This window comes from Plectropomus leopardus, chromosome 17 (genome assembly GCF_008729295.1).
Source record: "Plectropomus leopardus isolate mb chromosome 17, YSFRI_Pleo_2.0, whole genome shotgun sequence".
Taxonomy (NCBI): domain Eukaryota; kingdom Metazoa; phylum Chordata; class Actinopteri; order Perciformes; family Serranidae; genus Plectropomus; species Plectropomus leopardus.
In genome coordinates, this window is record NC_056479.1 from 26,837,266 (window position 1) to 26,849,713 (window position 12,448).

The following is a 12,448-nucleotide window of genomic DNA, read 5'->3' on the forward strand; positions in this document are numbered from 1 at the left end:
CACACACACATAAACCAACGTGCAACTCAAATCAAGTATGATTTCTTGGGCATGGTTCTGAACAGTAATAAATATTTGATATTAAAATCATCAAAAGTTAATGAGGGTAATAAAAACATTAAAGTGGTAGAAGTATTTGAGTCACATGAGTAATAAGAGTGAATATATGCAGGGAAACGCTGGCTGACACGGTACAACACATGGAAATTAAAGAAACATTATTGCCGTATTTTGTGTTGTGAACCGAGCCTCTAAACACTTTTAATTTATTATTCAGTGGAATCAAGAGGAACTGCTGGTCAGCTGCACTGAGCCGCCTGTCACATCCAAAATTTCAGACACCACTCTGGGGATTTTGTCTTAAGGGGAGACACCTCAGATGAAAGCAGTTTCGCATGCACTGGCCAGTTTGGAGATTTTGAGTTATTTTGCTTCCATAACATGTCTTCCTTCAGGAAGTTTACAAAAACACATTTAGGTTTTTATTTTAGTTCAGATTTCTGTTCTGGAAATTTATGCAAAAACAAGCGATAACTTCCAAGACTGACAAATGAAGCCAATGCAGACGTGCCAAAAACTGCATCTTAAAATGTCCAATTTTACTCTGGAAATAAACATGTCTACAGCCTGGAACAAAAATGGTTTTGGCTTTGAGAGAAAATCGCAACATTCATGACAACTGGATGAGGGGTGATTTTTTTTTTTCAAAACTCACCCATTTAAATTTTATTACGTTTAAGTCCCAGTGTTGCTTTAGTGACAGGCTGTCTGCGAAGCTGAGTCAGATCCAGCCATTGCTCCATCCATAGCTCCAACCTCTCCTCCAAATATGGTCACTTCTGGCTCAAAATTGAAAGAAAAAAAACCAAAAATAAAACAAGATGACGAAGGCGAGGTTTCAAAGTGGCAGTCCACAAATCAATGGGTGACATCATGGTAGCTACTGCCTTTATTTATACAGTCCATGTGCGAAATATGTGTATTTATTAGTGATGCATTATTTGCATATATAAACATAACACTTAGAAAGCTTGTAATACCATAAACAAGTTTTAATGTAAATAATTCACTGGTGAAGTTTCATGGTAATATCTGTTAGTTTATTTTTTATATTATTCACCTGAAGTGCCTCCCCCTAAATTTGGAGATTGATGTGTGCCTTTCCCACAGTTTACCTTGTGTTTTTTCTCTTTTTTTTTTAATTTGATGTTATCCAACCCCCTCACTTTAAATCTCTAATGTCCGTTACAGGAATACTTCTTCCCCTTATGACCATTTGTAAACCAATTACTCACCCCGTTGAAAATGTGTTTCTCTGCATGTTTTTCTGGTGAAGAAAGAATCCAAAAACAGAGAAATTCTTAAATGTCTTGAGTAAAAATGAGCAGTGTTTAACAGCAAAAATATCAAAATATCCGTTTACAAACTCTTGCGCAAGTCATGCAGTATAATTCAAGTCTCATTTATCCAGTTTCGTGCTCAGTACTTTCTAAACGCATGCTTTTTTAAAAAATATTTTCCTTTTTTTTTTGACACACTTTTAACATTTCTACAAAGTCCCACACACAGATGAGTAGGTTTGAGTGAAAATGCATTTGGGAAGCACTGAGCATATGACTGGATAAATGAGACTTGGATTTTACTGCACCAGTTTTGAGAGAGTTTGTAAACGTATGTTTTGATTATAGGTTTGCTGTTGTTATCTGACTATAATTAATCAAGAACTTTTTCAGTTTTTGCAATATTTATTCATCGTGTAAACATATGAGCAAAACAAAGCTTTTCGTCCCAAATTCAGCACACCACGGGGCGAGTAAATTGATAAACAAATGATCATTTGGGGCTTGAATTATTCCTTTAATGAATGCATCTATGCATGATCGTGTGTGTACATCTCTCTGTTTGTGTCCTCTGCAGCTCCTGCAGCATGGCAGTACAGCGGTGCTCTGGGAGCCTGACCTGCTGCAGGTGATGGAGGCGGTGGAGAGGAGGGGGCTGAAGGAGCTCACAGAGGAGGCAGCACAGGCCCTCGGGCTGCTCCTCACACAGGTATGACTGTTCCTGGTGTGCTCACACATGCACCCTGACACACACACACACACACACACAGATGAAATAATGTAGGACACAGTTTGAGAATATTTTGTGGATTCTCACAGCAAAAGGATTTTAATACGCTGTTAACCATGAATATCTACATTCCCTGAATAAATGAATTAGAAAAGATATCAAGTTCATAGAAAGTTCAGTATCAGTCGGGTTCACGCAGTGTTTGTATTACTTTGAAATTTTTATTTATTTGCTGTGGAGAACGGCACAGGCAGAAAAACAGAGACAGCAGGGGAAATGTGGACGGAAAGACCAGTTTGTTTATGCAAATAAAGTAGCAATGTTTTGCACAGAAGCACTGCAGCAGCAAAATGCCAATTTACAACCGTTGCCTCAAAGTGGGAGCCTCAGTGTGAGACTTTATCATTCTTCACAGAGTGGTGAGAGGTAAACGTTCAAATGAGCGCTCTTGTTTAACAATCTAATTGCAAAAAATGGTGCCAAGTGTCAGGTCAGAGGTCGCCAATTAGGTTTGAGAGGTAGTGTAGCTCAGTTGTGGCTCCTGGAGATCTGGCCTGCTCTATGGCTATTATTTAGGACCTGGCACCTGCATTGGACACATCTCACATGAGCAGCCTTGCTGTTTGGCCTCACCACACCACTTTTCCACAGAGCTGGAAACCAAAACTCAGTTATAAATTAAGATACAACACAAAATGCCAAGTAGCAAGTATCCAAAAAAATCTGCTCATCAGTTCCTGACGCTCTTTCTGGACAACACTGTGCAAGGTGATACATTTTGTTTTTGATCTGTCCAGGTACTATGTGACACAAAATTACAAATTATTACCAAAATAGTAATAAAATTATTAAACACAAACTTAAGCAAATCCCAGAAGCTAATAAAGGTTCAGGAAAAAACTGTGGCAAACAAGCTGTCCTAAATAATCCTTATCATTGCAATAGATTTTTATATTTTGTTTTTGGGTTGTCCGTGTATCCAATTCATCTCATTCTTGTGATCTCAAGAACACATTAAACATTTCTTTTAATTTGGCACAAACTCAACTCAGACACAAGGAAGAATTGATTAGATTTTGGTGGTCAAAGCTCAAGATCACTGTGACTTTGCATCTGTCTCATTGTCGTGAACGCGACATCTGAATATGGCCTTGAGGGAATTTTCCTAAATGTGGCACAAACGTCCACTAGGACTCAAGAATGAACCAATTAGAATCTGGTGGTCAAAGGTCAAGGTCATGGTGATCTCGTAAAACATGCTTTTGGCCCTAACTTGATGATTTATAGGCTCAAATTTCACACAGTAGAATATAATGTTGAAGTGCTGACATTTTATACTCAAAAAGTCATAAATCAGGAAGAGAAGGGGAGACATTTGGTTAGAAACTGAATTGGTGATACTAATCTTGGGTGACCACTTTGAGACTGTGCTGATTGTATAAATATTCTGTGCTGCCGGGGGAAAGATGTGTGTGGAGCATCCATGTTGTCACAGACGTGGATGTAAACTCTAAGTGCAGCTTGGCTGGTGCACCGAGGCTCATAACCGTAAAGGACGCCGGCAATTCTAGTTTATGTTGATATGGCCTTAGCTTGTGTCTTAATGTCCGTTCTCTTTTTTCTCCATTCTGTGTCTCTTTCATTTTTAATGTGATTATTCTAAACAAAGCCCTCGTTGTACTCCTGACTTGGCAGTTTGAAGCGAGGAATAGAACCTGTAAAAGCACAAAAACGCACACGCTACCCTGCTGGTCAGCATTAGGTATTCAAGGAACAATTGCATAACTGCAGTGAGAGCTGCCAAGTCAAGATACTATTTGAACTTACTGACAAAATTTTGGACGCCAGTCAAATCCTCCAAGAATAAAGTCTCCATCTCTTTTCCTCCTGGTATTGAAGCTGATGACTGTAAAGCTGAGCGTCAGAACAATATCTGTTCAGCTCTCAGTAGACACTTTTGTTGCTGCTGGCCATTTGTTTGAAGATGATTGCACACAGTCTCCTCCTGCAAATACAGAGTATGTGCATCCAGTCTCTGTAGTTTATTCCGCCCTTTCAATGCTGATATTGGATGTAAACCACCCCTGGATGTTAAAATGTTAGTGTCAGTCTAAATGTTCCTACTGGTTGGTGAGTTATTATTTTAAGGTGTGTACACTGCAGGTTGTTCTGCACTATTCTGTAGTCACTGTTCATATCCATCAAAGATTAACTATGGAAACAACAAATTAATTAAAAATGACACAAAAATTAATGTCCTTGTGCCAAAGGGTCAGGCAAATTATATTTTAAGATTAGAAAGATAACATGATGTTATGTCATCCTCGGTCAAGTAGAGCCTTTGAGGCCTTTATAAATGAATATTGTGCAGTTAAGTTAATTTGAGAGGGGCAAAAATGATTTATTACGGGGTTCGTACAAGGTGCTTGAAGTACTTGAATTTGACTCTGTGAAATTTAAATCCTGGATTACCTTGATAATCTTTTTTCTTTTCACTTGAATTAGTACTTTAATTTAGAGGAAAACAGGATGTTTATTGACGTATCAAAAAACGTTTTAAAGGTTTTTGTCCTTTGCCAGTCGAATAAATAACAAGTTAATGAGTTAATTTTAGGTCCTGGTAGCATCTGTTTTCTTCCTTTATGAATTTGCACAGTTCTCTTGCAGCAGATGGTTGTGGAGAAAACAATTTTATCCTTGAAGATAAAAATGAGTGCTTGAAAAAACCCTTGAGTTTGTCTTGCCCATATCTATGCAAACCCTGATTGTGGAGCTTCACCAATGAGTGTGGAAAACGCATCTCCATTTCCCACAAAAATGAGGCAGAAATAACCCAATTTTAGGGTTAATGGAAACCCGCCTACTGTTTATATACAGATATTGATTTAGAAATGTAGGCCTCTGCTGGTGTTCACAACACTAATGTGGCACACATCTCTAATGCACTTGGTATTGTTCATAAAATCACACAGATTATTCCCAGGAGAAATATGGAATTGTATGAGATGGCTTAAAATGCATGATGCACTCCCTGGGAAAATTTAGTTTCAGCATAAGGTGAACATGATGAACTGTGTCCTTGTCGTTACCCTTGTTAGCTTTGCAGCGAGTGCATAAAGCCCATCTGGGTTTTCTTTGAGACACTATAAAACACAGAAGGAGTAGCAGCCACATCAGATTGCTCAGCTTGAGTCTGGCATCATATATGGGACCAGAAATGCATTTAGTATTCTGAAAGTAGCTCAGAATCAGAGGAGTGACAGAATGATGGCACAAACTGCAGCTCCCAGTGCAGTGTTCGCCAGGGAATCATAAACTGTGTGAATGCGGGCGCAAGTGTCTGCTTGTGTAAGTGTGTATGTGTGTGTGACTGTGTTTCTGGAGACATGGAGGCAGTTTAGGGAAGGCAGAGTTCAATGTGACAGACACACTTCTCCTAACAGTCTCAAGACACTACGAGTTTTCTCCCCTGTCATCTCCTCCGCTCCAATCTGTCACACGACACACACTCACACACATTGAACTTTGTTAGTAGGTTCTGTTGATTTGCCTTCGGACTGAAGTGAAATCTCAGCTTGTGAGGAAACTTTTTTCTCAGCATTTGTCAGTGATCCGGTGTCATATCGCTATCTTGTGTTCTCCCCATGAGTCATGTCACTGCTGTCAACTCAGTGTGTGTGTGTGTGCACATGGTATTAGTATGTATGCACACAGTGTGATATAAGCAAGCATTTGTGTGTGTATCACCGTATTCTCATACAATGGTTTGTATGATATCTAACAAATAAGCGACACAAGAAAGGAGTGGTCACATTGCATACTTTAGGACGAGAAATATGGTGGTGTGTCGTCACTTTATGCACTTGACGTATATTTATGTAGGTTAGGTTTTGAAAAGAAACATGGTTAGACTTTGTCACATTGAGTAAATATTGTGAAGTTATGTACTTAGTGTAAAGTTAAATAGGTTAGAATTAGGCAATAAAGTAGGATAGGTTTAGGAAAATAAACATGGTTGTGTATCATCACATTATGTACTTTTCATTAAGTTATGTACTTAACATAAAGTTACAAAGGTAAGGTTTTGGAAAAGAAACATGGTTTGACGTTGTCACGTTACGTACTTATCCTAAAGTTATGTACTAAACATAAATTTACGTACTTTAGGTTCTGGCAAATAAAGTTACGTAAGTTAGTTTCAGGACTGTACATGGTTGTGCATCTTCACATTACTTATCATAAAGGTACGAACTTAATGTAAAGTTTCATACATTAGGTTTTGGCAAATAAAGGTACGTAGGTTAGGTTAAGGTACACAGTTGTACTTGTCAAATTATATATCAGAAAGTTACGTACTCAGTATAATGTTAAATAGGTTAGGTCTCGGAAAAGAAACATGGATGGGCTTTTTTACACTGCGTAAATATTGTAAAGTTATGTACTTGGCGTAAAATTAGGTTTAGGAAAAGAAACATGGTTGTTTGCTTAATATAAAGTTACGACATTAGGGTTTGGGCAAATGAAGTTATGTAGGTTAGATGTTGGAAAAATCATTGTTTTGAATCGTCACATTACGTTACGTATTAATGTAAAGTTATGTTCTAAATGTAATGTTATATATGTTATACATATATATAGGTGACATTGTCACGTACTTAATATAAAGTTTAGTAGGATGGGTTTAGGCAAGTTAAGTTAATTAGGTTAGGTTAATGAAAAAAACATGGTTTGGTTTCAACACATTTAATGTTAAGTTACATATGTTATATTTACGTAAGTATAGTACATAAGAGAAACATGATTGGGCGTTGTCACATTACGTATTAAACATAAAGTTATGTACTCTCAATTTAAGCAGGTAAAGTTATGCGAGTTAGGTTTTAAAAAAGAGACATGGTAAGGCTTCATCATGTTTCTTAGCATAAAGTTAATTAGGGTGGGTTTAGGCAAGTAAAGCTACATAGGTAAGATTTAGGGGGGGGGAAACTGTTTTAAGCGTTGTGATATTAAACGTAAAGTTAGGTATATTTTCAGTTTAGGAAAGTAAAGTTATGTAGTTAGACTTTGGGGAAAAAACATGGTGACATCTCATTTTAAAATAACTCAAAGTTCAGTTGGTTTCACATGGGACACAAACACCAGCCTTCTGCAGGGGAAAGTCCTGTGTTTGTTTGACCCATCCACCAGCCTAACCTGCGTCCCTGTGCAGACTTTTGCTCTTTATACTACTTTCTTATTTATAAGATTTCAGCCTTCACTGTTACTTACATTTTGCTTTTGCAGCTTTAGCACATAACTATTTCCAGCCTATTTCTCTCTCTACATTTATTACTCTGTCTGTGCGTCTAAATGATCCAGTGGCCAGTGTCAAGGGTTAGCAGGGGTGAAGCTGCAGCATGTGCTGCATGCTAATTTAGCTCATCAGATCAGAGCAGGTCTTAGGGGAGAGTCCCTTTTCATAATTTCTAACGCTTGCAGACTTCTAATAACTTGCCCCAGACTGGAGGGACTCTGCTACCCATCTCTCATTCTGTGTCACTCTGGTGTGCACAGCCTGACATTTCACTTTCTAGCTTTCCCCCCCTATTCCTTTGCCTCCTCTTTGCTCTTTTTTTTTGCTCTCCAAATTGTTCTCACCCCACTAACCTCCCTTTGTTCGCCCCTGTTTCCCCTTTTGCTAATTTACCGAACAGTGTTAAAACAAGTTTTTCAGCGTGCCCTTTCCTTCACCCGCCTGTTGCTCAAAATATCATCCTCCAGAGTCACTTGATGGGAACTGCTGCCGAATAAAAACAGCTTTTTCTTTGAGTGCAACATTCACTTTTTTAAATATTTTTTTTATATGACGATCCATCAATTCTTCTCTCTGGAAACTTCTTAAAGCTTCAGATTTTTATGCCTCCTTGCCGGCGATCATGATTTGTTGACATTATAAGGGAGCTTTGATCACGATACTCGGGCTGCTGTTGCTCACAACAATTTTCTGTTAATATGGTTGTAACTTTGCTGTGTTTCCTGTCACAGCTGAAATAAATAGTTTTGTTTTGGCTGTAGACGCTTCCTGTAATGCTTTTTTATTTAGTACTCTGAAATCCCAGGTGTGCGTGTGTGTGTGTGAGTGACAGTCCCTCTGAATAATTTGTCAGCTTGCCTATGTATTTAATTTTTTAAGTGGTACAGTTTTCGGAAAATGTCATAAGCCAGGTAGAAAAAAGGCCTTAAGCCTCTTTCCTCTGATTCAGACATTTTTTATCCTACTTTAGCTTTTGTCTTCTCATCTCCCTCTTCACTGCCTATTAACCTTTAGTCCCGATATTGGCATTATGTCCTGTGCTATTTCTCTTAATTTCTCCATTCACCTTTATGTTGCCATCCCTTTCTCACTAAGCTGCTTGTCTCGTCTGCTCTGTCTCTCTTCTGTAAGGCTGGGAAAAAAATGACCATACCAGCACCAATACCAGTACCCTTAAAGTAATGCATTACCAACAGAGTACTTCGTTCAATACCCATGATGTCAGTGGACTGGTGTGTTGCATAACCATACTTTTGAACATTTTGGGGACATCTTGGCAAGCTTAACTGCCAACTCTGTCACAAAACTGTGTAATTACCTGCAAATACAAATCAGAATATTTTTGTTACCATAAAATGAGCCGTTTATATTTACATAAGGAGCATGTTTGTGTTTATGGGCATTGCCGTGTTTACCGCCATGTTTCTACAGCAGCCCTGAACAGATAAACCAAACACTGACAGCCATTCGCAGATAGATGCCCCTCAGTGACAAGCAGCATGGGAAAACACAGATTTTTTAAATATTAAACTGCTTTATTCAGTGTTTTTACAGGTTTTTAATCACTTTTTCATGAGTTTTCGAGCATTTTAAGCACCTCAAAAAGGCAATTCATTTGGAGGAAAAAGAAGAAGGGTTTCTTAGATTACAATAGGGTCCTTTTCCTTCAACAAAGATAAAAATCTAACTCTTCTCTTTATCTAGATCCAGAGCAGTATCCTGCAGCCACAGCTCTCAGAGGAGCACAAACAGCGAGTGAGGAGCATGTTGGAGTCCCTCGGCCTCCTGAGACCAGCCGAGAGCCCCAGTCTGCCCAGCAACGTCTTGTATCCCTCACCTCAAGTGAAACACGCTCATGTGAAGTGCACAAAACACACACGGCCTGACATACTACATATATATATAATCACACCAATCTCACACCCTGCACAAACCACAGACATGCGTCTCTATATCATTCTGACAAGCAGCAACACACACACTCATAGCACGCCATGAAAAATACTAATACTGTACATCAAACATCAGAGCAGCATCTTCATTGATTTTCTCCTGCAATTTATTGAACGTGTTGCACTCTTCACTTAATCTCTTTGAAAGTGCGTTGTACAACACGGGGCCGTTACTGTATTTCAGTCAGTAGTGCTTAAAGGCTCAGTGCATCTGTCGTGCTGATTGACTCTCACATACGCTCACCCATCCTTCCTTTCACCCACCCACACACTCATTTACTCGGTCTGTTCAGTTTGATGTTAGCTTTATTAGCCGCAGTCATATAAAAACAGTTTTGTCACATCACATTCATAAGAAATAAATAACAAGTGCAACACTGGGAGCTGTAACTGAAGCCGTAGCTTGATACAAAAAACACTCATTTATGCACTTTTGGTTACAATTCTCTTTTTTTACACAGTGTAGTGCGACATGTGTGCGTTTTATAAACTTCATGTCTTTTTACTTACCGTCAACTCTACAGTTACATCATTACTTTTGCTTCCAACCTTAGTGATCACAGTACTTCTTCGTCCTTAAAGTGTAGTTTTGGATTTTTGAAGTGGGGCTGTGTGAGACACTTAGAGTGGCTGTCGGTCGGCGCGCTCCCGCTTTGTAGAAACATGAGGCATGCACCCTACAGGAGTTGATATCAAAACGTGTTTAGCCACTTGAAAAAATACCTACCTAACTTTTTTTTATATACTGATCTGTATAATTTTTAAGATGAGCATATTTTTTGACTGAAACATGGTCATAATTCTTTGATCTACTTCGTTCATGGCTGGACTGTAGGTTGCAGCACATCAAAATGGGTAAAACATCAATAAACAGAATTATACAGCCAGAAAAGGAAAGTGTTTATGTACGCCAACCATGGTAAAATCAAAAAATGAAGGGAAAGTGACAAAATAAGCACAATCTCAGCAGGTCTACAGTGTCAGCCAGCAGAACGCTCTGCTTCTAAAATGCTCAGGATATAGAGCTGCGTGTAAGACGGAGCAAAACAGCAGATATAACTTCACTGACGCACGTCCTGGAGAATCAACAGGTAAGATCCGAGTCAAAAGTGACATTATTGTAGAGTTGACGGGAAGCAAACAGATGTAAAGTCCTTAAACATGGATATATGTTACACTAATGTGCAAGTAGAGAGCACATACATTCATGTTAAACCTAATTATAGTTTCTGTTTAGACTCTTTGCTTTTGAATATAAAGTCTCACACACACATACACACCTACTCACTCACCTTGCTTCCTTAACTGTCGCCTTCAGACGCGTTGGAGACGTGTTCGTTTGTCTGTCTGACTTCACGGTGATAGCACGCTGACATTTGTTCAATTGTTCATTTACTGTTAGATGTTTTTAACACCGATATACTGAGTGTGTTTACCGTTCTGCTTAAAGCCTACGTCTGACAGTTTCGTTTAATACCTTGAGAGAATTACTGAATGTATTTTCAAGTAGTTTGTATTACAAAGCAGTAAATTGGATAAGCAGTTCTCTTTTGTCACTTAAAGATAAGAAACACACGGTGTCTTAATTAGAGGCCATGTCTGTGTTTTTGCTACTTTTTTTAATTTAGATTTTTATTGGAATTAAAATTTGGTGTACATTATACAGCACAACTTTCCTACAGTAGGAAATGAAATAAATTAGAAGTAAATGTTGTAAAATTACTCATATGGGCAACAGTGATACTCAATCAGTCAGACTTTATCTGTATTGCACTTTTCACACAGATGAACTGCAACACCGTACCAGGGTGTCTCTTCTGCAGTATTTTCCACACCACTTTAGGGACACAGTCGGACATAAAACCTCACTGACTTTTTTTTTTCTTGTTCTATTAGAATTTTACAACTATGGAGTCAAAGAGGTGGTCAAGGTGAAACCCGCCATTACTGCAGCCATTTATTATTTGGATAGTTTCGTCTTTCCTGTGAAGTCAGTAACAGAGAGGAGCACAAAAGTGAAAAGGACACGTTTGACTTTATAGAAATGATTCATGCGCCACGTGAAAATGAGAAACGATCCACAGGGGTAATTGACCTGGTCGTAGCAGCGCATATCTTCATCTCTCAGCACTTTTTTTTTTTATATGAACACCAGTTCGAAGCTTTTCTTCCAGTGAGGGTCACAGCTGTAAATAACAGGTTACCCGTCAGCACCTCGGCCTGCAGGCTGCTGGTGTGTTTGATAGTGACAGTTTCGTGGACGAGGCCTCGCTGTTCAGGGGTGTAGCTGCTGGGAGACGGCAGCCTTGGGCAAAAGTCTGCAGAAATGTTTTAATTAGGTTTTTTAGTAGCTGATATTTAACTAAAATGTCTACTGATGCGTGGATTTGGTTTCAGGCATTACAGGAGGTTTGTAGAGGCTCATGTGCACTTTAAATGACACACAGGCGCATAGGAGGAAGGTATTCATACACGGAGAAAAAAAAATTCTCACACGCTGCGCTGTAATTTGCAATAAACTTTATAAGCAAACAGTAAAAGGTACCTTAAAGGTATAGTTCACCAAGAAATGAAAGTTCAGTCATTATCTCCTCAAGCCGATGGAAAGTCAGGTGATGTTTTATAGTCCACAAAACACTTTTTTATTAAAAAAAAAAAAAAAAAAAAAAAAAAAATAATATATATATATATATATATATATATATAATATATATATATATATATAATTATTATGTATTTAAAAATACATAATAAAACCACAAAATGTCTCCATACTGCTTGCCAGAAGTAATGTTCTTTTTTTCTAATTATACCTCTCTGATTACCAGTGCTTGCAAGTTAATTATTTATCATTATTATTATTATTATTAAATTTCTCAAATGTTATTACATTTTTGTTAAATATGGCTGTAAATACGTTATATAAAGCTAAAACAATTTTTTTAAATATACAAATTTTTTAATGATTGTACTAGTTGCTTAGGCAAAAAAAGTTTAACTTAAGTAATTCCTCATTAATAAAAAGATAAGTGGTTTTGATAAATTTAGCTTAAAAATGTTTGCATTCGAAAATTCTAAATTATTTACCTTTCTGTTTTTTTTAAATAAAAGTTCAAAGATGCTAAAATGTAAA

General features: G+C 37.9%; 1 protein-coding gene across 1 annotated transcript in view; it reads left to right on the plus strand.

Annotated features, from left to right (window-relative positions):
• LOC121957230 (meiosis inhibitor protein 1) overlaps positions 1-11,941 on the plus strand; it is an 81,283-nt gene extending 69,342 nt beyond the window's left edge. The window contains exons 30-33 of the mRNA XM_042505769.1: positions 1,918-2,049; positions 9,068-9,189; positions 10,634-10,677; positions 11,910-11,941. Coding sequence (XP_042361703.1) covers positions 1,918-2,049; positions 9,068-9,189; positions 10,634-10,677; positions 11,910-11,941 — 330 coding nt within the window. The remainder of the gene's footprint in view (positions 1-1,917; positions 2,050-9,067; positions 9,190-10,633; positions 10,678-11,909) is intronic.
• Positions 11,942-12,448: the final 507 nt, after the last annotated feature.